The sequence below is a fragment of the Callospermophilus lateralis genome, chromosome 11 (genome assembly GCF_048772815.1).
Source record: "Callospermophilus lateralis isolate mCalLat2 chromosome 11, mCalLat2.hap1, whole genome shotgun sequence".
NCBI classification, from domain to species: Eukaryota; Metazoa; Chordata; class Mammalia; order Rodentia; family Sciuridae; genus Callospermophilus; species Callospermophilus lateralis.
In genome coordinates, this window is record NC_135315.1 from 19,309,720 (window position 1) to 19,335,460 (window position 25,741).

General features: G+C 42.7%; 2 protein-coding genes across 9 annotated transcripts in view; both read right to left on the reverse strand.

Moving 5' to 3' along the window:
* Window positions 1-131: 131 nt before the first annotated feature.
* On the reverse strand, window positions 132-9,742 carry Tmem106a (transmembrane protein 106A). 3 transcript variants are annotated; one of them, XM_076869917.2, is made up of 9 exons: window positions 9,663-9,742; window positions 9,294-9,500; window positions 7,861-8,076; window positions 7,288-7,351; window positions 4,540-4,693; window positions 2,776-2,916; window positions 2,623-2,666; window positions 1,997-2,050; window positions 132-1,659 (listed from the first exon to the last, which is right to left on the reverse strand). In XM_076869917.2, the coding sequence occupies exons 3-9, from the start codon at window positions 8,054-8,056 to the stop codon at window positions 1,509-1,511; spliced, it is 804 nt and encodes a 267-aa protein (XP_076726032.1). In that variant the 5' UTR covers window positions 8,057-8,076; window positions 9,294-9,500; window positions 9,663-9,742; the 3' UTR covers window positions 132-1,508. The 3 variants fall into 3 exon arrangements, with proteins under 3 accessions (XP_076726032.1, XP_076726033.1, XP_076726031.1); XM_076869918.2 differs by having other exon boundaries at window positions 132-1,629; window positions 9,294-9,719; XM_076869916.2 differs by having other exon boundaries at window positions 9,294-9,719.
* A 147-nt stretch (window positions 9,743-9,889) lies between these two features.
* Window positions 9,890-25,741, reverse strand: part of Nbr1 (NBR1 autophagy cargo receptor) — a 29,023-nt gene continuing 13,171 nt past the window's right edge. For 2 of the 6 annotated variants that reach the window (XM_076871557.1, XM_076871556.1), the window contains exons 9-22: window positions 25,541-25,708; window positions 24,325-24,552; window positions 22,743-22,902; window positions 22,357-22,647; window positions 21,543-21,686; window positions 21,006-21,081; window positions 20,386-20,496; window positions 19,986-20,150; window positions 19,475-19,552; window positions 17,530-17,929; window positions 16,663-16,754; window positions 15,201-15,258; window positions 14,476-14,581; window positions 9,890-11,617 (exon numbers count right to left, since the gene is read on the reverse strand). In XM_076871557.1, coding sequence (XP_076727672.1) covers window positions 11,444-11,617; window positions 14,476-14,581; window positions 15,201-15,258; window positions 16,663-16,754; window positions 17,530-17,929; window positions 19,475-19,552; window positions 19,986-20,150; window positions 20,386-20,496; window positions 21,006-21,081; window positions 21,543-21,686; window positions 22,357-22,647; window positions 22,743-22,902; window positions 24,325-24,552; window positions 25,541-25,708 — 2,251 coding nt within the window. In that variant the 3' untranslated portion in view covers window positions 9,890-11,443. Of the gene's footprint in view, window positions 11,618-14,475; window positions 14,582-15,200; window positions 15,259-16,183; window positions 16,222-16,662; window positions 16,755-17,529; window positions 17,930-19,474; window positions 19,553-19,985; window positions 20,151-20,385; window positions 20,497-21,005; window positions 21,082-21,542; window positions 21,687-22,356; window positions 22,648-22,742; window positions 22,903-24,324; window positions 24,553-25,540; window positions 25,709-25,741 lie in introns of those variants that run through there. The other 4 variants (XM_076871558.1, XM_076871559.1, XR_013092727.1 and 1 more) reach the window with 4 other exon arrangements.

Sequence of the window (25,741 nt, forward strand, 5' to 3'; positions counted from 1 at the left end):
CAGCAAAGCAGGATATGTTCTCAGCAGCCTTGATGCTCACTGGAACATTAAGAAATAGTTTATGATAAGACTAGTGTCTGCCAGCTCCCTCCTACTCTCAGGAGACTTTAACACACACACACACACACAGTTGAATGTAGTTTATTGAGTACAATATAAATCTTTTACATTTGGTGACCTATATACAGAAGCTTCAGGCTGGACTCCTTGGACTTCTGCACTCTTGTTGGCACCAGCTCGACCCCAACTATCCAGGTGTGAGCTTAGAGCCAGCAGATTCCTTCCTCCCCTTCATAGCCCCAGCTAGTCTGCTAGTTCTTTTACCACAGTCCCCTCCATTTACCTTACTCCAAATTCAGCTTTCATCCACTGCCTAGGTTTGTCACTCCACATGTAAAGGCCTAACCTTATTTAGAGAACAGATATCATTCCTGCTTTGCTCAACTACAAAAATCACCTCCACTTGAAGCCCTATGGGAACCTGGGAATTACCTGACCAACAGGAAAGGGAGGCTCTAGCCTGGTCCTCGTGGATGGGCTCCTTGTGTCAAAGCCTGGAGAGCAGGGGCTGTTCGGAGCAGAGGGTGGGATCTGGGGCAGAGGAGGAAGTGGAACAGAGCCCAGAAGTTTTGTCTAGACACTGAGAGCTTCACCCCCTGCAGGCTTTCACAAGACAGAAGCTGGACCCAGTTTGAACTGCCTGTATTCACTCACATAGACTCTGGCTTGTGGGCTTAGAAACTTTGATAAACACATTTGAAAATGATTCTGGCCATAACTTCTTTCTTGTGTAGACTCAGGGGGTGCCAGGTGCCTCCTTCCCCTCCCCTTTACTTTAACTCTTGCCATGAAATAAAAGTACAACTGTTCTAAAGGAAAAGCTTTTGATGCAGGCAGCTTTTTCTTCCTAGAAACCAGGGATAGTCATTAACCCACTAACAGGGGGTTAAAGGGCTTGCCACTCTGTTAGATGGGTGGAGGACAAGTTACCAGAGAGAAGAGGCTACCACCATCACTTTGTCATATGAGCAAAGCAGAGAGGCACAGGGGAACATCTGAGGGCCTTGTAGATAGCATTGGATGTCCCCAAGACACTTTCTTATCACTGGGTGAAGAACCTAAAAAGGGTCAATGTTTTAAAAGCCAGATAAAACTACAGCTTTTCCCATGTTCAGACAGGTGGAGGACGTGTTGCAGTAGAGCTGTACAATCAACATGCTCAGCAAAGAAAGGGCAGGTACCAGTCAATGGACTCCAAGGAATGCCCCAGGAAGTCAGACTTTCTTCAAGACAGACCAAGGCAGAAGCTGATGCTCTAAAAGAACTTTAGAAATCAGAGGGTGTGTGTGCCTATGAAATTAACATCACACAAAGCTCCCTGTGCTGAGGGTGTGGGAAGGGATGAAAAGTGAGGCTCTTCCTTTGGAAGTCACTGCAGTCCTTCTTGGGGCACTGTGGAGTTGTGGACCAGGTTTACAGGTGCCCAGGGTACAGGGACAGCAGTCAGGTCACGGTGGATGAGGGATCAGCAGGTGTGGCACTGACATGTTTCCCCGGCAGTCCACATATTCATAGCTGTCAAAGACTAGCTGCTCTGAATGGCTCAGGTGGGACCAGGTCAAGGTGCCCCTGGAGAGGAAGCAGGCCTGGTTGTCATGTCTGGGAGGAAAAGGACAGGTCTGACCCTGTTTTGCTGTCAGGGAAAGATTGGCTCCCTCAACCTCCCTCCTCCTTCCTTCTGTTCCCTGCTGTTCCAAGGCACCAGGAACAGCTGCCCCACCTGTGTTCCAGCAACTTCCAGACAACCCTGGGACTGCCACACCAATAACTTATAAGCAAGGTGAGACCCAGAGAAAGGTGTGGACTTGCTATTCTCCAGAGACAAATATTCACAGGGTCAGCTGCAACAACTCTTTCTCCCCATAGGAGATAAAGCTGAGGTGAGAATAAAGTCAAAAGTGGGACAGGAGACACCAGAGCTCCAAGCCCTACTTACTGGATGTGCAAAAGTACATGGTGGACTTTGATTTTCAGCCAGGTACAGATTTTGCTGAGAGAGAGAAAGAGAGCATGGGGTCACGTTTCATACTGAACAGCCTCTCAGAAAACTTGGAGACCTGCAGGTCCTGAAGGGCCCCATGGCTCTGATTGCAATATCACTCCAAGCCCCCAGTGCTTAGCCCAGGTACATGCTGGCCTTGCCCTTAGCAGAAAACAAAAGTGATTCAGATCCCCAAGATCACATATTGAAAAAATTAACCAGGGGCTGGGGATGTGGCTCAAGTGGTAGTGAGCTCGCCTAGTGTGCGTGAGGCACCGAGTTCAGTTCTCAGCACCACATAAATGTGAAATAAAGATATTGTGTCCACCTAAAAATTGAAGAAATAAATATTAAAAAAATAGAAAAGATTAACTGAATTCCAGCCTGTTTTTCATTCCAATCTGGGCCCAATAGGCAGAAGCTAAGGACCCTAAGTCCTTGTATGCTTAAGTCCCAGCTATAAGGGGACAGGACTTAAGAGGCTGAAGAGTTTGCTAAGCAATGAGGAAACCCAGTGGGTATTATATGGGTTTCCAAGTCAGGCAAGGGACTATGGGAAAAAGAGATCAAGAGGTACTCACTATGTGTTTTCATCTTGTATTCTGCTGGCTACTGCATAAAACACCTGTTAACCAAATGGGCACAAGGTTAGCCTCACCTTAGGCTGCCTCCTTCCCAACACCACACACATCTGAATATCTGTGGGCAGGGGTGGCTGGGGTCAGGGAAGTCACCTGTTCACTGGCCAAAGGGCCGATGTGTAGGAAGAGACTGTTGGAAACTTGTCCTACCACAAGGGACAGGTGCAGAACCTCGATGGTCAGCTGGGTCACAGTGATGGGGTAGTAATTGGTATTGGAGATATTCAAGATACTCTGGGGGTAAAGACAAGGAAAGGGAGGGTAAGAGTGGCTCATCTTTGAAAGGGAGAAGCCAAACAGTTTCAGAAGTCTGGCTCTTGGGCCAGATTCCCACCCAACCATGACAGATCTTAGGTGCAGATAATCAGTACCAAGAGCTCCTCCAATTTTGTTTTTAAATACTGGAGACTGAACCTAGAAGTGCTTAACCACTGAGCCACATCCCCAGCTCTTTTTGAGACAGTACCTTACTTAGTTGCTGAGGCTGGCCTTGAACTTGTGATCCTTCTGCCTCAGCCTCCTGAGTTGCTAGGATTATAGGCATGTGCCACTGTGACTAGATATCCAATGGGCTTTTTTTTTTTTTTTTTTTTTTTTTTTTTTTTGGTACCAGGGATTGAACTCTGGGGCACTTGACCACTGAGTCACATCCACATCCCCAGCCCTATTTTGTATTTTATTTAGAGACAGGGTCTCACCGAGTTGCTTAGTGCCTCTCTGTTGCTGAGGCTGGGTTTGAACTTGCAATCCTCCTGCCTCAGCCTCCTGAGCTACTGGGATTACAGGTGTAAACCACCATGCCCAGCTTCCAATGGGCTCTCTTTTTTAAACATGTATCAGGAGGATTCTGTTATAGGAAATCTGATATAAAGTTCACTGCTTAAATCAGAAGCAGAAACGGAACAAATGGAAAAAAGTTTTCATGTACAGACACAAGGATTATTTTCAGTAATTTATTAATAGTAATGTGAACAGAATGCTGTGTTGATGGTTGGCTACTTGGGTCCCAACATTGAGTAGGGGAGGACCAGACAGCATGGCTTGTGGTATCACCACAATACGGAACAAGTAACTTCTTCAAACCCTATCATTATCAGATGGTCTTTATGAACTGCACAAAATATGGAATGCTTCACGAACTAACCTGCAGGTCATTCGTGTGCAGGGGCCATGATAGTCGTTCCAATTTTAGTATATATGCTGCCGAAGTGAGCACACCAATGGGCTCTCAATGATGAGGGGTCACCTTTAAAAAGTTGCACTGAGCCAGGTGAGAGGGCACATGTCTATAATCCCAGTGACAGATGAGGCTGGGGCAGGAGGATTACAAGTTTGAGACAATCTCAATAACTTAGCAAGACCCCATCTCAAGAAATAAAAAACATTAAAAAAAAAAAAAGAAGCTACATTGAGCTGGGTGTGGCAGCACATGCCTGTAGTCTCACCTACTCAGGAGGCTGGGTCCCAACATTGAGTAGGAGGACCCAACATTTGAGCCCAGGAGTTTGGACCATCCTTGGCAACAGTGTGAGACCCACATTTCAAAACAAATGAACAAAAACCACACTGGCTTAGGATCCGGTCCCATTTTATATGGCTTCTTTCCATTCTGTCTGTCCATCCAGAGTTTCAGGCACTGACAACTCTACTCCACACTATGATTTATTAATCTGACCTGGATTCTGATCCCTGATTGTGGAGAGTTCCAGTTCTATACAATTTGTTATCAGATAGCTCATGCTATTCCCTACTTCTCTCCTCTGGATGCCACAAGATCCTTGGCTATCCACACCTAAGTTGGACAAAGGCTTTAGGGAAGTACAGAGGGCAGAGCCAGGGCACCTACTATACACACACCGTCACATTGAGGTGGATGTCAGACTCATCAAAGGCCACGGTGGAGGAGTTGAGGCCTGCAGGCTGCACACCGATGGACCGGGGAAACAGGAAAAAGATGATAGAGGAGGAAGTCATCAGGCAGATGAACACTGCCAGGAACACAGAGAGCTTCCTGTGGGAAAGCAGCACACAGGATGGAGGAGTGTGAACACCAAGGAAACCTAGGGTTCTCACACTCCTTTCCAGATACAAGGCTCCCCACACATATCACCTCCATGACTGCTCATTTAGCTCTCCAGATGTGGTTCAGCATGGGTAGTAAGGAACACAGCACTAGGAGGAAGGCAGCTTGGCTTCCATTCCCACCTTCCTGTCCCCGTTGACCTCATAACGTCGAGAAGCCCATCTACCCTCCCAAATTCCCACTTTCTTTGTAAAATGGAGATAACTGTACCTACGTAATAGAATTTGCTATGATATAATACATCTTCAGCACACATAAAAATAAAACAAAGGAAAAATACTAATCACAGGTCCTGGCATGTAGAAAAAGCTCATAATTATCACTAGAAGAACTAAGTCCACATTAATTTTTTGAGAGTTCTGATTTGTATATTTAGTTAATATTCAGAACAGGAAACCATCCATCTAATTCAAAACAGATATAATTAGAGTCAGTTGGGCTGGCCACTGGGTTCCATCTTCAGCACACATAAAAATAAAACAAAGGTAAAGGTATGCTGTCCATCTACAATTACAAAATTAAAAATAAAAAATAGAGACAGTACTTTGTATCTTATTTGGGGGATTGCTATTTTCTAATTCTGATATAGTGGTGGGAAGGCTGTATAGAGGGTCTCCAGCTCAAGCTGAGGATTTTGGGAGGAGGTTGCAGGGATTCATAACAAATGGACCCTAATTCTCACAAACAGGATCACAGACATGCCAAAAAAAAAAAAAAAAAAAAAAAAAAAAAATCCAGGGCTACTTCTGAGGTTTTGAATTGTGCAGCAGGTGGTTTGAATAGGCAGCAGGTGGTTTTCTATCTCTAATTTGAAGAAAAAAAGCAGGTCTAAAGACTGCCAGGGCAAGAGAAGCTCTTAAGAAAAACAACTTCCCAAATCAATTTGCAAACCAATTGCAGCCAGGTCCACCCCCTCCCTCCCAGGAGGATTTACAGGTCCTTTCTGTTTTGGAGAAAGGACGGTGCCTCTTGAAGCAGTGATACTCCAGGAAAGGTAGGAAGTGGCCTCAGACAATATCTGCTATGCTCATTTTTTTGTGCATGGGTGAGTGGGGGAGAGTTTTATTCCTATTTTTGATGCATTGGGGATTGAACTCAAGGGCCTCACACTGGTTAGACAAGTGTTCTACCACTGAATCATATTTCATGTATGTTTTATTTATTCTTTAGGTTTTGGGGATTGAACCTGGGGCACTGTACCACAGAGTTATATCCCTAGACCTTTTTTTTTTGGGGGGGGGTACCAGGTATTGAACTCAGGGACACTCAACCACTGAGGCATCTCCAGCCCTATTTTGTATTTTATTTAGAGACAGGGTCTCACCTAGTTGCTTAGCGCCTTGCTCAAGCTTAGCGCATTGCTGAGGCTGGCTTTGAACTCTAGACCCTCCTGCCTCAGCCTCCCAAGCTGCTGGGATTATAGGTGTGCACCACCGTGCCCAGCTCAGACCTTTTTGAGACAAAGTTTTGCTAAGTTTCTGGCTTTGAACTTGTAATCCTCCTTGCCCCAGCTTCCAAAATCACTGGGATTACAGGCATGCTCTACTGTGCTCAGTTTGGTTTTATTTTTATTTTTGGTGTAGTTGGACAAAATACCCCCATTTTATTTATTTTTATATGGTGCTGAGGATTGAACCCAGGCCCTTGCACATGATAGGCAAGCGCTCCACTGCTGAACCACAACCCTAGCCCCTATTTTTAAAAAATTAGTTTTGTATGGGCTGGGAATATAGCTCAGTTGGTAGAGTGCTTGCCTTGCATGCACAAGACCTTGGGTTCAATCCCCAGAACCCCCTAAATTTTTTTTTTTTTTTGGCAGTGCTGAGGATCAAACCTAGGGCCTCTTACATGGTAGGCAAGTGTCTTACCATTGAGACACAGCCCTAGTCTGGGAATTTTCTGATTGACAAATAATTGTACATATTTATGGGTACAATGTAATGCTTCAATATAAGATATACTGCATATAACAGGGTAATTAGCATATATACAACAATTATCATTCTTTAAATTTTGGGGGGGATGGTGCTGGGAATTGAATTTATGGCTTCACAAATGCTAAGCAATGTTCTACCACTGAATAATCCCAGACCTGACACTTACCATTTTATATATACATGTTTAGTTGTTGATGGACCTTTGTTTATATGCAGTGCTGAGAATCAAACCCAGTGCCTCACACATGCTAGGTAAGCACTCTACCCCTGAACTACAACACCAACTCCAACACTTATCATTCTCCTTTTTTAATACCTTTGTTTTGTTTATTTTTATGTGGTATTGAGGATCGAACCCAGCACGCTAGGCCAGGGAGCATTCTACCGCTGAGCCACAACCTCAGTCCCCCAACCCCCTATCATTCTTAAACCAGGAAAATCTTTGGAAACAAAGAGGCAGGTGAAGCTCAGACTACCTGGGGAAGAACCAATGGGAAAAATTTAGGAGGGATCACAATGGTGACTCTAATGGGTAAAGCAGCCCCCTGGGGTGACCTGTGGAGATGGAGGAAAAAGAGTGCTTACGTGTGTCTGGGCTTCAGCCTCTGGTCCCCATAGGGGATGAGGGCCACCAGCTGCTCCTCCAGCTCTGTAGAAAGATGATGAGAGGGAGGACCAAGATGTGTCATGACAAATGTTTCCTGGACCAGCCTCCTAAAAGCATCCTTCCTCCACTCTATACAGCAGTGTCAGAGGCATGCAGCCTCAGCCTCAGAGCAGGACTGGGAGCCTTGGGTTGTGCTACTGAAGTAGCTAGCTCAGCTTTGAACCAGAAGGTAAGTAAGATTTCTAATAGGTAAGACAACTCTCTGAAAGTCACTAGTGAATCAGAAAGGCTTACCTTCTTTGGAGAGGTCATTTGCTAACTTCCTGAATCCTAAGACACAGAGTGATGCTTGGGGAGCAGAGTGGCAGAAAAATACATCTAATATAGGAAGGGGGGGGTCTCTGCAGGGAGTCCAAGGCTAAATGGGTTAATCTGACTGAGCTGAGATCACTATTCAACCATTCAAGGAGACTCAAAAGGGCTGCTTCAAACTGGCTAGCCAAGAGCACTTCCTGGATTCCAGGCTATTTCCAGAGCTTTGGTCAACTTACCTCGGGGGATTTCCCCACTGCCTTGGCAGGTAGGGCAGGGCACAAATTTGGCACTAGCAGGCACACAGGAACAAAAAGATTTGCTGCTTCCAAAGCTGGAGTAGCTGGGAGCTGTATCACCAATGGCCGAGTTGGGGGGCAGTATTGACTTGATTTCATCTTTCTGACAGCCCAGCTGGGAGAACATATCACCCATTGTTCAAGGGGGGCAGTTCACTAGTGAAAAAAGAACAAAGTTCAATATAAAACTTCTTTAAAAAAATTTTTTTTTAGTTTTAGCTGGACACAATATTTTTTAGAGAGAGAAAGAGGGAGAGAGAGAGAGACTCTTTTTTGTAGATGGATACAACACAATGCCTTTATTTTTTAATGTGGTGCTGAGAATCGAGCACTCAACTGCTGAGCCACAATCCCAGCCCAATCTTTATTTTTATGTGGTGGTGAGGATGGAACCCAGTGCCTCATGCATACTAGGCAAGCACTCTACCACTGAGCATCCCCAGCCCCATAATTCTGGTTTTAAGTTATCAAGATTAGCAAAGAGCCAAGCATTGGGGTGCACACCTGTAATCCCATCAACTGGAGAGGGTGAAGCAGGAGGATAGCAAGTTCAAGGTCAGCATCAGCAATTTAGTGAGAAGCTGTCTTAAAACAAAAGGGCTGGAGATGTGGTTTAGGGTTAAGCTCCCCTAGGTTCAATCTCCAGTACCCACCCCCCCACCAAACAAAAAAAATTGGCATGAGCCCTACCATAATCTAAGCAAGCTAAAACCTAAGGAAGATAGACTTTAAGAGTTATGTGGGGCTCTCAGATTGGAACTTTAAATGCCTTTCAATTCCTTTAATTATTGTTAAGAGAAATCAATCTGCCTACAAAATAAGAAAACCAAAGAAAAGCAGAAGTTATTTCACTTTAAGGAACTTCCACAAGAGAATGGTACAGTTCTTTTTTTCTTCGAAAGTTGCTGACCTGTCATTTTAAAGGAAGGCAACTGGATAAAGCTCAGGGCAGGGAGGGCAGCAATCTGGAAGGTCCCTTCATCTTCCCCAATTACTGTAAAAATGCCTCTAAGAGCACCCTGACAGAAAGGCTGAGGTTTGAGGAAGGCTGCCTCCTGGGCGTTGCTGGCTTAATAGGAAGACAGCTGCTCTTTAAACAAAGGAGAAAGGAAGCTACAGGTCACAGGTGTAGGTAAGAACCTGTCTAAAAATATCCCAGGTGCGAGCAAAAGTGTCTTCCTCACTACTGTTGAGATGGGGTAGGAAGAAAGCCCGGGGAATCCCTTAGTCATGTCAGGGTCTGCCCTTTATTAGGAGAGAGCAAGACTAAATCTGGACCCCCCCCCCAAAAAAAAAAGACCCCCAAGAGTGGTACCAGACTGAGGTGGGTAAGTTGAGCCACTCTGATATTTCTGGACTAAAATAAGCCTCACCTGGTTTAGGTATGGGATCCGGGATTCCTTTTCAGTTGCAAGAAGGTGAATCTTCTGGAATGTGCCTTTGGGGAGAAGAGCCTCCAGCGCAGGCAACTAGCCCTTCAGCGGAGTCGTGGGGGAACTTCGGAAGTTGAGGGGAGAAGGGGTCCTTGCCTTCAAGGCCAAGCTGTTTCCCAACCGGATCGGGGCTCTGCCAAGGGCAGGCTGGTGGGCGTGGACGGAAAAGGTCGGATTTCATTGAGGGAGGGCTTCAAATTCTACTAGACAGCTTTAGTCTAGTACCCGCGTGTACGTAGGGCGAGAAGGAGATACAAAAGGCCCTCGCCTCCAAGAGGAAAGCAGAGGAGGGTCCGGAGAATGCCTTACCCAGGGACGACGGCAGCGACAGAAACGGCAGCTTTTGGAATTGAAAGTGAGGGAACTGAGCCCTCGCCCCTAGCTTCGACTTGAAGCATCGGGAAGCTCCGCCCCTCCCCTCCAGCCCCTCCCTGCTCCAGGACCCCGCCCTCCCCACGAAAGAAGGGAAGCTCTCCGACGTTCAAAGGTCACGGGAGGGTACCGGCGCTGCTTCCGTAAGGACCAGCAGATACATATAGGAGTTTAAATGAACATTTATTTCACCATTCTTTAAGTGGCTGTGCACAAGAACAACCGGCAGGACTATCCGACCCACGGGCCCTTCTGGACCCCTATTGCAGGACCCAGAATGTCCAGGCAGGTCCTGCCCCAATCAATCCAATTACAGACACCCGCAGCTCGATCGCTCTAGAAGTCAAGATCAAAACATTTTAAATAATGAACAGCCTGGTTGGCTTGTAGTCTGAATTCTGGCTTGTTTAGTAGCATTCAAGAGTTATACTGCAAATAAACATCATTATGACTAATTAAAATTGCCATTCATTATAAATGCCAACCAGATTAAATACTACTACTTTATTATCCTTACCCCTTAGGGTTGGGGGTTCAGATTTTTCCTTTTCAGGAAATAATTTTCATGAATATAATTTAGCGTTTTTTGTTACCTCTTCCTTCACCAACTGTCCCCAAGATTCCCTCTACAAACAAATGAGTACTTGGGTCCCTGGGAGTTAAATCAGTGAGTTTGCCCCATCCAGGTTTTGAAAAACACCAACCACAACTTCCTGTTCTAGACTTTCTAGGGCTAGATAACCTTTGAAAGGATTTCAAATATTCAAGAAGTCAGTAGCATATCCTATTTGCCCCCCACCACATTCACTCCTCCAATCCTGAACTTAGATTAATATAGGAGCTTGCCTTTCACCTGTTTCCACTTCCCTTACTCTACTGTAAAATAAGATCTGCCCTGACATGAAGAAAAAAGGTAACTGTTAAAGTGACTTTTCCCTTTAAGTAATAGAGGGGGTATTTTCCTTCCCTATAAGACTAGCAAAATATTTCACACTACTATTTTTCTCCTTAAATAAAAGAAAAATATATGCAAAATTACTACAATAGACACTGCTCACTAGGTGCTGTTGAGTTAACTAGCACACCCTTCCCTCCTTTCATGAGATTCCTGCAAGGTGGATATTCAAATGCACCAATGTGGTCCTCAGAAAGCAACAGTGTCATTTACTAATAACTCTTGCAGGGAAATAATTTTTTCTTTGAAAAAGGAAGAGCAGCAATACCTCTATCATGTTCTTGTATCCTCTTTCAATGCCACATTGAAAGTTACTGAGGCTAGGAGTTGGTTACAGAAATCATAAGTCTTGAAAACAACTTCCAGTTCAAAAAACTGACAACAGATATCCCCATTAAAAACATCCACATGAACTGAACAAAAATATTTAACTTCAATACAAGCAGGGAACAACAACAAAAAAGGTTCTACAGGAAGTTCAAATTACACTCTTTGAAGCACTGAAACGGAGAAGGGAATTTTATCCAAATCAACTGAAAAACAGCTTCCTCCTATTCATCCAATTCCTAAAGTGAAAATTTAAGTTCTGGTCTTTGATTTGTTCCAAAATATATTGTAATGGGTATTGTCTTGACAATTCAATGATGATCTCCATATAGACTCACCAGTTTAAAAAACAAACAAGGGCTTCTACCCCACACCCCAATGAAAGAATAAAGATCATCTCTGAGCAGCAGGCAGTTATTTAATACAAGGTCACTCCTCAATAGCGGTGGCTGTACCAGTCATTGTTGTTGACCTGAAGGAGTTCTGTCACAACCTGCAGGATGTTGTAATTGTGTTTCTTCAACAGCCTTAAGTTCAGCTGCCTGTCACAGAATCCCATTTCAAAGAGATGGGCCATCAGAGCTGCTGTCTGATCTTCAGAAACTATTGGCTGTGCAGACAAAAAAAGTAGACAACATTTTCTGAATAATTTGTTTATCCTGCAAATTTTTATTATCTTGCCATACTAGTCTTTCCAGATTTATTCAAAATGCAAAGAAACTAGATGCTAGGGTACGATATTCCTGTCTACCTGACATTAATGGGTTTTCTGAGCTGAGGAAATATGCTTCAAATTAGGTCTGTCAGTACCCAAAGAAAAAGCTGCGAGATGATGAACTGTCCTTAGAACTAGGAGAAGAGGTATGGGACTGGGGAGGGGGGGGGGCTGGGGTTGTGGCTCAGTGGAAGCATTTGCCTACCGTATGTGAGGCACTGGGTTCAATTCTCAGCACCACATATAGTAAAATAAAGATCCATCAAAAAATAAAGGCTACATTTTAAAAAGAGAACTAGGAGATGGCTTCAGAGAGGACTTTCAGAAAGAAGCATTCTTTGACCAGATGAGGTAAAAGTAGAAAACAAGGCTTAGGGGCACTATGAACATGAAGATCATTGTGACGATGGGGCAAATATAAGCAAAGAAAGAGACTGTTACAGGAAGATGGCATGAGAAATTCTGTCTGATATGCAGAGGAGGTAGACAAAAACTGCTTGGGAAATTATATCCTATAGTATTTTTTACTTTTTCCTTCAAAATAAAGTGGTCCAAGTTATGAGGAAGCTAACATTCACTACTTCTCTCTTTAAGCTAAGCCCTTCTGTGGTCAAAATTACTTCCTTAAATGGTTGGTCTGTTATTATCTCTACTTCACAGATTGGGGAGGGGGAAACTGTAGAGCAGAAAGATGACTGACTTTGGAGGCAGACAAGCTTAGGCCCCAACTCTCACTCTACCATTAACTCACCAATTGGGGTGAGTGTCAATCCTAAATTTATGAAATGCAGATACATCATACCTCTATTTTGCAGGCTTGTTGAGAAAGTATGTAAACATGTTGAGCAGTCTCTGGCAATTTTCTCTATACCTAATTCCAATGTTCCCTTCTTCCTCTTATTTCGGAATAGATTATCAATCCTTCTTTCCAGGTTTAATCCTTCCACATGGACCTTGCTTTGTATCTCTTTACCTCTTACCACCTTGGAAATCTTTCTCCATTAATTGTTCTATCATCTTTATTGTTAACCCCTTTCATTACTGGCTTGCACACTTCAAGTCTCACTCATCTTTACAAATGTCTCCTTCTGATATTTGCCCCCTTTTTTCTTCCCAGCACTGAGGCTTGAACCCAGGGGTGCTTTACCACAAAGCTACATACACAGTGGTTTTTAAAATTTTGAGACAGGGTCTTGTTAAGTTGCTGAAGCTGATCTTGAATTTATGATCCTCCTGCCTTAGCCTCCCATAGCTGGGATTATAGGCATACCAATCATGCCCAAAACTTCTGCTCTCTTTCTCTCTTTGAAGTCTATTGGAAAGTGAGGCATACTTGAACTCTCAAAATTCCTCATTACCAGTTCACACCTCTCCGCAGAAGCTAACACTGCTGAATACATCCCTCTCATTAAAACTTCCTAAATTCTAGTAGATAATTCTTCATTTTCTTCCTAGTTTTGTCTTCTTTGCATGATTTTCCTTTCCCTGATGGTTAAGGCTCCTTTTTGCCTTCCCCATTCTTCCTGGGTAATCTCATCCATCCACATGGCTCTTACTATAACCTGTATGCAAAAAGGCTCTCAAACTTTGTCACCAAGCCAAACCTCTCCCCTGTGATCCAGATGTATGTATTCACTGTACTCTGGTTATCTTTACTTTTACTAGGCTATGCCTCAAATAACCCTATCCAAAACTGAATTCCTATTCTCCTCTTACTCAAATATATCCTGCCTACATAGCCGCTCATAATGCATGCTACTATGAACTGTGTAACATAGACTTGGGATTTATCCTTGACTTCTTTTTAGTCACTTAATTATGGTCTCCAAGTTCTGAGATTTATATTTTTAATTATTTCTTTGAATCTTCCTTTCTAGCTATATACGTGGGTTTTCATATGAATTTCTTTACTGGCTCTATCCAAGCCTCCAGATTATAGCAGAGTGATCTCACTAAGAACAAATATGTTCCTGTTAATCACTTCCTTAGAAACATTGTATGGCTCTCTTCATTAGTATTAAAATAAAATCTAACCCCTTAATCTACAGTTGGTCTTTTCTCTTTTCAGACCAGAAGCACCCTCTACATTCATATTTCCAAGTCTTTTTTATTACTAGCTATTCCCTTTGTCTACAATACTCTTTTTGTTTTAAAGAGATGAAAGTCTTGCTGAGTTGCCCAGGCTTGACTTGAACTTGTGACCCTCTTGCATCAGCCTCCTGAGTAGCTGGGATAATAGGTGTGCACCATCATGCCTGGCTTATAATACTCTATCACTCTTTTTATTTTTAATTTATTTTTTATAACTTTATTTTATGTATTTATTTTTATGTGGTGCTGAGGATCAAACCCAGGGCCTCACATGTGCCAGGCAAGCACTCTACCACTGAGCCACAACCCCAGCCCCATAATACTCTATCACTCTTCCCTGACAAACATTTGCTTTATCCTTTAGGACTCAGTTCAGGTATTATCTACTAGTGAGGCTGAAATGTTTCATCTGTTTGATTATACCAGCATAGTATCTTACCCTGTACTATAAATGTGTTCTCACCTCTCTTGTTTCCCATCATCTTTGGGCAAGAACCAGTGTCTTATTTATCCCGAAGTGCCAACACTTGGACTAGCTCCTCTCTCAATCTAAAGCCTATGCTCTTTCCACAATGTTAATTTACTGGCCAATCCAGACAGGTGCCATCGTTTTCATCAGTGATTTGTGAGTTGAGGTTCAGGAAAATAAAACATACACTAACCTGTGCAGTGACTGGTGGTGCAGAAAATAGGGCCTTGTATGCAGAGGCAGCAACAGACAAAGCCCCCTTCACCAGTCCTCCAGCAATGCTGCTCCCATGGTGGTACCTACAGAGGAATACCAAATTATCTCCCCAATTACAACAAACTATTACTTCTTATAAGATAATCTGGGTGCTAATCCCCGGAAAAAAAATTTCCTTAAGGAAAAAAAAAAAATCAGACGTAAAAAGACAATGTGATGATTTTTATCAGTTTTCTAGCTATCTTGGTTTGATGTAGGGCCCAGCTCTACTGGTACATTGTATGGGCACTGCAGGAATCACACCACTCTGGTTATCATGACAGCTTTCAGTCCTAATTGATTATTAATGTGGTCATGGGCACACTGGGGTGCTGACTGACAGCTCACCTCAGAGAGGCAAGTGAGTCTATGAAAAAATTACTAAGATGTACACTGGGCTTGACCTTCCTGCTTTCTCTGGCACTAAGAGTGAGGTGAACTTTAGGGCACTCCTTTTTTGTCTGGAATACAAAAACACTTAAATATCAGTTTTAGCCCTCTGTCCAGTGTTGCTCACAAGCCTTAGGTGAAATCGGAACAAGAAAAAATGCTCTTTTTTTCTGCTCTCTGAAAATGGACACATACTCTGAGAGGCTCTTTGAAGCAGAAACAATACTAGGATATCCACCTGCTTCTGAAGAAGAGACTGCACAAGGTCGTTACCTTGAGTGGTCATAGCTCTTCTGTCTGCTGTTTACAAGTCCTGATGAGCCTCTGGGCTCTAAAAGCAAAAGAGCTGTTGGTTAGATGCAGCATCCATAAGTACCTAGTGTATCCTAAGTCACATCATGGCTATCATAGAGGCAGGTGGCAATCTGTTCACAGAGTTTGAAGTCTTTCTTTTTAAAATTTATTTTTTAGGTGTAGATGGACACAATGCCTTTATTTTATTTACTTATTTTTATGTGGTGGTGAGGATCGAACCCAGGGCCTCACCTGTGCTAGGTGAGCGCTCTACCGCTGAACTACAACTCCAGTCCCATGTATTTCTCTCTTTTTTTTAATGTTTGGGAAGTTCTGTTTAGGGAAGTAATACAGAGAAACTATCCAGAAATGTAAAATGACTGTTGATTGATTCAAAAAATTAAGCCTACAATCCTATCACATTGATACATTAGTTCTCAACTGTTTTTACGCTTGACTTTTTGGGGAAGAGTGAGAAGTGATGTTGAGAGCCTAATCACAAGTTCACAGTGATACTGTCCTGATTTTGCGGGGGTGGAAGTGGGGGGAGATGGTATGTCTCGCTCTACTGCCCAGGTAGGTCAGTTATTTATTTATTTAATATTTTAGATACCAGAAATTGAACCCAGGGGTGCTTAACCACTGGGCCACATCCCCAGCCCTTTTCATTTTTTATTTTGAGACAGGGTCTTGCTAAATTGTTTTGGGCTTCACTAAGTTGCTAAGGCTGGCCTTGAACTTGTGATCCTCCTGCCTCAGCCTCCCAAATCATTGGGATTATGGTGTGCACCAATACACTCAGCACCCAGGTAGATCTTAAACTTATGAGCTCAAGAGATCCTCCCACATCAATGCTATGCCACTGCATCCAGTTCTAAAATCCTGATTTTATAGATAAGGAAACAGACCCACAGGCATTAACTGAACTGCCACAAGGGTTCCGTCAGGAAAGGTGGAACTAGAGCTGGAAACCTATACTAACCTGATGAGCCTCTGGGCTCTAAAAGCAAAAGAGCTGTTGCTTAGATGCAGCATCCATAAGTACCTAGTGTATCCTAAGTCACATCACGGCCATTATAGAGGCAGGTGGCAATCTGTTCACAGTGTTTGAAGTCTTTCTTTCTTTCTTTTTTTAAATTTTTTTGTAAACAAAGGGAAATGTCCAGCTTCCTGGGAAAATGGTAAATTGTACTCAAAGCACCAACATTTTATACTATATGTGCCTGTCCATTATAGCACAATACCTACCTCTAGGAGGTCTCATTTAATAAATATTTAGCTAGAGAATAGAAATAAGAAAGTATGAGGGAAGAATGAAGAAAGAAGGAAAAGGCAAGTTTCTAAAAACTGCCAAGAATTATGAAGATGGAGAGCCTATTTATACCTGGTTTCCATTAGAAAGGAACAAAGAAAAAGAGATGATGTTCAAGCTATTCATTACCTCCTCTGATCTGGTCAGGGACTGAAGAAACTTCTGGTATGATAACTGGTAAATCCACTTCTGGGGAACCATGCTGTACACAAGGAGGGCTCCTTTCAGAAAGACACAATATTCCAAGTAAGTTAAAAATATCTATTCATGCAAAACAAAACAAAATCAAACCATCTATGGTAATGGTGGAGAAAAGTAAACACAGCACAGCAATGCCAAATTCTTCATAGTGGCTTTACATTTTTGATCCAGAGAACTTAGCAATTCTGTCACAAGGGCTACATTCTATTCCTGGCTTTTCTGCTGAACCACGATCAAGTTAGAGAGATTGGCTTCAGTCTGGTTACTTCCCCATTACTTCAAGTGATATAAACAAAGGGAAATGTCTAGCTTCCTGGGAAAATGGTAAATTATACTCAAGGCTCCAACATTTTATACTATTAGGAACAAGCAATAATTCAGATCTAGTAGAAACCTTTTTCTGGTTTTGTAGTGTATTTTTTTCCATAATGGATTTAGCTTCCTAATTATGCTTTGGGTTAATATATAAATAAGTTTTTGCTGCCTTTACTCATGAATCAACAGAACAAGGGAAAGTCCAGGGATGTTTGTGTTTAAAAACTGTTTCTCAATAATCAAAAAATAAGTAGACAGGCTATATTCAGATATCTAAGGTTGTCTAAAACAAGTATTTCTTTAAATCCAAAATCCACAAATACTGGAAAATATGACTTTTATTCATCTAAATTCAGACTTCACTATAGGAAATAGCCTCTTCCTAAACAGATGAAAAAAAATATTTTGAGATTAAGTTGCCTCTTCCCACTCTATTTCACCTCTGAAGAACACCTCAGCTGAGGTGGGTGTGAATGGTACCTGGGCAGTGGTGGTGGGAGGCCCACCACCTCTGGAATTAGGGGAACTGTTTCCAGAGTCTGTGAGGTTGTGAGGATGTCACTGATGCTGTGCTCCTGTGGCTGGTTCTTCTCTCCAGGAAGTCTCTCCCCAGCCTCTGCTGGTTCCTGTCCAGCCTCAACCCCAGGCTCGCCTTCAGCCCCTCGATCCAGGCCTGGCTGTGAGAGTGCAGAGCTATACATGGAGTCCCCTAGGGGGCGGCTGGTATCAAAACACTCAGGTAGGATGATGATATAATCCTCTGAGGAAGCAGAGGACTGACTCTGAACTTCATCTTTGAGTTCCTCCTCTTCATCCTCCTCCATAACGATCTCTTCCTGCTCATCTCCAAGTGGTCCTTCTTCAGGCAACGCAAATTTCACTAAAGGATGAAAGTAATCAATTGAATGTAGAATCCTAAAAGCAGCCTCTGGTGTTATTCTTACTTGGTAAAGCTTTGTGAATCATGAGCTAGAATTATAAATGCCAAAGGAGAGGGAAGAACCAAAGGGAAGGGCTGATATTGGAACCAAAGCTTTACTCCAAGTTTGAAGACTATGCAAAAACAAAAAGAACCAAAGCTCACAAAAACAAGGCAGGCAGAACATCCAGGCTCCTGACAAGCAATATAAATCTTTTTTTTTTTTTTCCCAGAACTGGGGATTGAAGCCAGGGCTCACGCATGTTAGGCAAGCACTCTACCACTGAGCTACACCCTCAGCCCAGCAATACAAATCTGAAAAAGAGGAGGCACCATCATATGAAGAGGAAAAAGGATGGGGCATTTTGATAAGCCCTTCCAGGGCTTTTTGTTACACATTTACACGTTTGAAAAAAACATAAATATATGTCATATATGTATATACTTTAAACAAAAGTGAGACAAATCATATTTAAAAGTACTGATCAAATTAGATACCCCCCCTTTTTGGGTGCTACTTGGGATTAAACCAGGGATGTACTACCATTGGGCTACATCCCTAGTGCTCTGCACCTACCTTTTCAATCTTGAAACTGAGTCTAAGTAGCCCAGGCTAGCCTCAAACTTATAGTCCACTTGGCTCTGTATTATTTTTATGCACCAGAATTTGAATTTTTGGACAGTTCTTAGAATACATACTATTGGCTCTACCTACTTGACTCTAGAATTTTCTGTTTCAAAAGTATTTATTTATTTATTTTAAGTACCGGGGATTGAACTCAGGGGCACTCGCCTGCTGAGCCACATCTCCAGCCTTATTTTGTATTATATTTAGAGACGGGATCTCACTGAGTTGCTTAGCATCTTATCATTGTTAAGGCTGGCTTTCAACTCATGATCTTCCTGTTTCAGCCTTCCAAGAGCTGGGATTACAGGTGTCCACCACCGTGCACAACTACAGAGATATTTATTTATTTATTTATTTTTAAGATGTTGATGGATCTTTATTTTACTCATTTATTGATATGTGGTGCTGAGAATCGAACCCAGTGCCTCACACATGCTAGGCAAGCACTCTACCACTGAGCCACAACCCCAGCCCCCAGAGATATTTATTATAGCAGGATTTAACAGCAAGAAATTTAGTTTGGAGCTGGGTATGTTGGCACACACCTGGTAATCCTAGGGGCTTTGGAGGCTGAGGCAGGAGGATCATGAGTTCAAAGCCAGCCTCAGCAAAAGTGAGGCTCTAAGCAACTCAGTGAGACCCTGTCTCTAAATAAAATACAAAATAGGGCTGGATATGTGGCTCCGTGGTTGAGTGCCCCTGTGTTCTATCGCCGGTACGCACCCACCCACACACACACACACAAAAAAAAAAAAACCACAAAAAACTTAGTTTGGTATTCCTTCTTCTCCTCACTATTTTCCTGACTATTGCTCTTGGAGAAAGCAGACAACTTAGATGCTAACAGGGGTCTGTGCCAAAGAGCTCTGTCAACTTACGGGAAGACTCCTTTCTGCAGAATCCAGGCAAAACAACTGATTGCTGTTCCTCTGTGGAATGCAGCTGTAATTCTGACCCTGAGAAAGTGCAGAAATAAGTTAGGGCATCTTCTTCTTCTCTCTCTCTCTCTCTTTTTGGTGGTATACTGAAGACTGAACCTAGAACTCTCTACATGCTATACAAGTGCTCTATCACTGAGCTACATCCTGTCTTAATATTTATTCTGAGACAGAGTCTTGCTATGTTGCCCAGGCTGGCCTCGAACTTGGGATCCTCCTGCCTAAGCCTCCCAAGTAGCTGGGATTATGGGTGTGTGCCCATAATCCTTTGCTCTTGATTCTTTAATGAGAAGAATCAGACAGCATGCATAGTCTAAAGAATACACGTCATCAGTTTCTAACAAAGATCATGTTCCCTCACCTCTCAATGAAGTACTTCTAACTATTCAGGTCTGGCAATCACAATTCAGGTGTCACCCTGCTGGCTGGTGAAAATGCAGTGAGAACTCACTTTGCAGGAACTTCTGTCTGCAAGGTGGGTTGTGGTCTGGGGCAGCATCCAAGGTAAGGGATCGGATTACAGTCTCACACACAAACTGGGTCCCACTCAGGTCTTCTTCTGCTTCCTCCACTGAAGCAATGTTCTCAGCTTTCCTCTTTGTGGATACTGTGGAATCTGGAAGAGACATAAACCTTGTCTGCACTTGGTGTTTCAAGATTTGAGGACTTTCACTATTCATTATCCACGCTAAGACCAGGTCAAGGAATAGCTGCTCTCTGTGCCATCTAGGGAGACAAATGAGATGCTCTTGGACACCCATTTATATGTTAAGGTTAGTAAGAAACAAGAGTTAAAAACGGATGTGGTATTAGGGAGGCTGCAAATGCATTACAGATATTTAATCCCTTACCAGGAAGTGCTTTAAATCCCGCCCCTTCACTTTCTTCCTGTATCTGCCCCAAGCCTGGCTTCTCTATTAAAGGACTGTCATGTGGCAGAGGAGACATGCAGGGAGTCATATCTGGAGAATTGAAGACAGGAGAACCATCAACTGAGAAAAAGCATCACATCATAAACAGTCAAGTGTCCAGAAGTAGCAGTTCATAGGTTTCACACCTCCTGCAGGGCTAAAATAAAACCAGATATGCTTCAACACCTGTAGACCAACAGGTGTGCAACTACCTCAGACAGATCAACCAATTTGGGAAGGATCATAAAATTAAGTTACTTGGCCTGCAAGGCAATGGCCAAGACACAAAATCATGAAATATAAAGGAAAAAAGGCAGGAAAATAGAGAAAATGATCCCTCTATGGTGGAGAAGCCCTGCACAAACTTTCACGTTGCTTCTGATAGATAATGGGAAGGAAAGAAGGAAAATGGACCCATGGGTACAGCTTTAAAATCACATTGTAGGAGAAATCCTTGCCATCTATTTCTTCAGAATAAAACAGCAACTACCAGAGCACAGGCTACAGTACCTTTGTGCCTGATAGTAACATAACCACCACAAACTGAGTGACAGTCTTACCCACAGGTGTGTTGTGAGGTACTCTCTCCAACTCCTGAACAATGTTTATATCCAATAGCTCAAAGGACAGCAGGTCCTAGAAAAAAATACAGGCCATGTTAGGCAGCTTGTAGTGAATACTAGGACTGTGTTGTTTTGATGAGATCTGTAGTTCATTTGCAGACCATCCTGGATTCAACTGAATTCATGCCTCCCATCAGTCAAGTGAAAACAAAAAGAGTTAAATGGGAACTAGATGTTCACATGACCAAATGTCAAGAAACAGAAAAAATGCGGTGGATATGAAGGTAAACCAGACAGGCTAAAACAAAAAGGCAACTAAAGGAAAGTCGCAGTTAAGAACAGGACTGAATTCCTAATTCAATTAGTAAAAACTTAAGTTCAGAAACTTAGTACATTGGGTGATCTCATTCCTATTAATTACATTTGCCTGGGAACCACCTATGGCTATACCACCTTCTCTTCAACAAGGTTAAAAACTCTTTCCCCAATGTGGTTTCTCTTGTCCCTTGCCCCTCAAAGTGCTGAATCTTCCACCTGCGCAGTCAGAAGGTCCACAGATGGAATGTAGAGTTCTCTCTCGCTGGAAACATTTTTTGTCTTCTGTAGAATGCAGGTTCCTGTCCCTTCTGTCTGCTGAGTCACTTCACCCAGTGGAATTTCTTCTTTAGCCAGAAGAACCTATAAAGTCAAACCATTGGAGACAAATTTAGGCCCGCAACAAAATAGGCTCACAATACCTCCCCCCTGAAACAAACACACACACACACGAACTACATTTAAAACTGATGATGAGATCTAATAATTTTAGAATTAAAATAGTACAAAGGGCCAGGTACAGTGGCATACGCCTGTAATCCCAGCAATTCAGGAGGCTGAAGCAGGAGGATCACAAGTTCAAAGTCAGCCTTAGCAACTTAACAACACCCTGTCTCAAAAAATAAAAAGGGCTGGGAATGTAGTTCAGCGATAAAGCATCCCTGGATTCAACTCCCAGTATCAAAACAAAAAACAAAAAACTAGCCACCCCCCTCCCAAACCAGCACCCCCCCCCCAAAAAAAAGAGACCTCTCTCTCTTTTTTTGTTGTGCTGGAGACTACAGCCAGGGTCTCTGCACACCAGGTAAGCATCTACCAACTGAGCTACATCCCCAGCCCCCAACCTTTTTCTTTTTAAGTTAATTATCTCAGGTATTTTGTTACAGTGACAGAAAGATGACCAACACATTAACCTTTCATGATTTCTGGAAGAATAGCCAGCTATAAGTAAGCTGTTTTAGTCTTACTCACATCTGCCCTAATTCTTGAGAAAATACCTTGGCATACTGAACCAAAGTCTACCAATCCTCACCTCTTGCTGGCAGGTGAAATCATCAGCTTTGCTTGCACCGATCAGGCCCCTTTCAATGTTATCAGGGCTCTCTGCAGAGGGGAAAGGATCCACTATGATACTGCACCAGACTCGAGGCCCAAACTGCTGGCCTTTGTGAGAAAGACGCCAATGGGAAGTGTATGTTCCCTCCAAGGTTGGGGCGATGAACTCCACAGACACAACCCCCACATGGCCTGCCTTTAGGCAGGGAACCAAAACATCCTTCTTTTCTGTAGAAGCCAAAGTCAAATTTCCCCACATGAACTTGAGCTGAAAAGAACAGTGACCAGAGAAAGAAAGCTTGTCAGGTGAAAGCTATGGCATTTTAAATCACCTCATCTTCACTTTTTGTGAGAAAAAAATACCTTTGTGTCTGCACTCCACTTTACATTTCCTGTATTTTTCATTCTCCAGTGTTTTATAAACTTGGTTCCTGGCTGAAGATGAGTCCCATCAGGCAAATTCTCATCCACAAATGCTGCACTGAGTGTTGGCATAACTGGGGCACAGGGTTGCAAGGGGAGCCTGAAGACAAATTCAGATGCTTAGTCACTTGCTGTTGGGTGTGATGGCTTAAGAATATCTCACACTGACTCTAGAAGCTGACTGACTCTTGAGGATGTACTAATGCATTTGCCTTAAAATGTGAACCAGGCACAGTAGCATATGCTATAATCCCAGTGACTCGGGAGTCTGAGCTAGAAGGATCATGAGTTCAAAGCCAGCCTCAGCAACTTAGATCTGTCTCAAAATGAAAGATAAAAAAAGGGCTGGGAGACTGGGGTTGTGGCTTAGCAGTAGAGCGCTTGCCTTGCCCGTGTGAGGCACTGGGTTTGATCCTCAGCACCACATGAAAATAAATAAGATAAAGGTATTGTATCCATCTACAACTAAATATATATATATATACACACACATAAAAAGCGGAGGGGTGCTGGGGATGTAGCTCAGTAGTAGAGTGCCTTTGGGTTAAATCTTCAGTAACTCCCAACTTCCCCCAAATAATAATAATAAAAAGTGTTGTGGGCATGCTGGTACACATCTGCAATCCCAGCAACTTGGGAGATTAAGGCAGGAGGATTGCAAGTTCAAGTTCAGCCTGGGCAATTTAGTGAGACCAATAGCAAATAAGCAAGACCCTGTCTAAAAATAAAAGATAAAAAGAACTTGGGATATAGCTCAGTTGTAACATACCCCTGGATTAAATCCCCAGTACCAAAAAAACAAATCAAAATGACAATAAAAACCCCAAAAAACTGTCCTTTTTTTTGGGTGATGGTACTGAGGATCAAATCCCAGGCCTAGGAATGCTAAGCAAGCACTCCACACTAAGCTACAGCTCCTAGACCATAAATCAAAACATGAGGAAGAAAATTAAAAGGGTCCATATAAAAACAACTGGAGTGTAAAACTCTTAAATCATTTTTCCCTTTCGCTTCAAATCTAGACTGCTTCCATCAAAAAGGGGTCACAACCATCCCAGTTCTGAGCCTTACTAGTTTCTAACTTTCTAAAGAAGGCAATAAAGCAAATGTCAAAAATAACCATTAAACCACCCATTAATAAAGCTAGGATCAGAGAAAGGAAGTTATTATTTTTTGAGGTACTGGAATTGCATCTAGGGCCTTGCACATGCTAGGCAAATACTCTAATATTGAGCTATATCCCCAGTCCAAAGAAAGGGAAGTTTCAAGGTGTGCATATTAGGAGCCGCCAATGCATAAAGATAAAAGATGGCTAGCCAAGCACAGTGGCACATGTCTGTAGTCCCAGTTACTTGAGAGGCTGAGCCAGGAGGTTTGCTTGAGCCCAGGAGTTCAAGACCAGCCTAGGCAACCTAGAGAAACCCCCAACTTGAAAGAATAAAAATAAATAAATAAAGCTTAAGTTACAGTTTTAGAGAGCTGGACCTGAAGTTTTTGACCCCCACCATGGCCCTAGGCTTACATTAGGGTGTTAGACTGCAGCAAGCTCTCAGGTCGGCCCAAAGAGGACTTGGGGCTCTGCAGTCCATGGATAGAATTCCAAAGATGAATCTTCCTGTGAAGTTTAAGCTGCTTTTTAAGTTCCTTGACCTCTGCTTTACGCTGTTTCTTCTCAGCTCGCAATCTCTGCTTTTCTGCTTTAAGAAAATTCTTATCAACCTGTTTCTGGAGCCTGTGAGATAATAAACATCTTTAAAAAACAAAAAATGCACTCACAAACAAATCTCAAAGCAATTTGGAGCCAAGTCCAGTCCTTATCAGTGTCAACTTCTAGTTTAGCTTCTTAAATTCTAGTACGGTTATCATTGCCACTTCATTAGCTTTGGATAACTGCCTTCATTATAGCACATCAACAAAAAGAGTAGAAATAAGGAGACTATCAACAGTCTATGACACTACATATTATCACCATATTTTTTGTTTTTGTTTTTTTGAGTACTGGTAATTGAACCCAGGGGCACTTTACTATTGAGCTATATCCAAGTCTTTTTTTTTTTTTTTTTTAATTTTTTAGTTGTAATTGAACACAGTACTTTTATTCCATTCATTCATTTTTATGTGGTGCTGAGGAACAAACCCAGAGCACTGCACATGCTAGGCAAGTGCTCTAATGCTAAGCCACAACCCCAGCCCACATCCCAGCTCTTTTTGAGACAGGGTCTCACTAAATTGCTGAGGCTGGCCTCAAACTTAATCCTACTGATTTAGCCTCCCAAGTGATTACAGATGTGTGTCACCATGTCCAGCTCACCAAATTTTTTTTTTTGAATCAGGGATTGAACCTAGAGAAGCTTAAAAACTGAGCCACACCCCCAACCCTTTTTATTTTTTATTTTCTGATAGGGTCTTGCTAAATTGCTGAGGCTGGCTTTGAACTTGTGATCCTCCTGCCTCAGCATCCCCAGTCTCTGGGATTTCAGGGGTCTGCCACCACTCCTGGCTCAGAATTTGTTTTAGGAATCTTTTTATTTTATTTTTTAAAATATAATTGTATTTTTCATACCTTTATTTATTTTTATGTGGTGCTGAAGATCAAACTCAGTGCCTCAGACATGATAGGCATGCATTCTACCAATGAGCTACAACTGCAGCCCCAGATTTTTTTATCATTAGCATTTTGTGTTACCAGAACCAAGAAGCCAATCAGAGAACAATAATCTCCAACTATATGGTTTTACCTGACTTGTTCCAGAGCAGCAGGAAGACGAGGAGTAGAGTACTTTGACTGAGGAAATGGTTCAGAGGAACTCACAACAGGTCTCCGTAATTTCAGCAGGACATGGTTAGTGTCATGGGCATATGGTCCTGCTTCACAATCTTCACAGATGTTGTAGGATGGGCATAGGCTTGAGGAAAAGAATGGCAGAGTACAGAATGGC

Excerpts from the sequence above, each read along its gene's own strand:
- Tmem106a (XM_076869917.2), bottom strand. The coding sequence starts at position 8,056 with ATGGGTGATATGTTCTCCCAGCTGGGCTGTCAGAAAGATGAAATCAAG. Across the intron at positions 2,917-4,539 it reads ACATCCACCTCAATGTGACG|AGTATCTTGAATATCTCCAA; the intron begins GTGTGTGTATAG and ends CTTTACCCCCAG. Across the intron at positions 1,660-1,996 it reads CATGTACTTTTGCACATCCA|ACATGACAACCAGGCCTGCT; the intron begins GTAAGTAGGGCT and ends TTTTCCTCCCAG.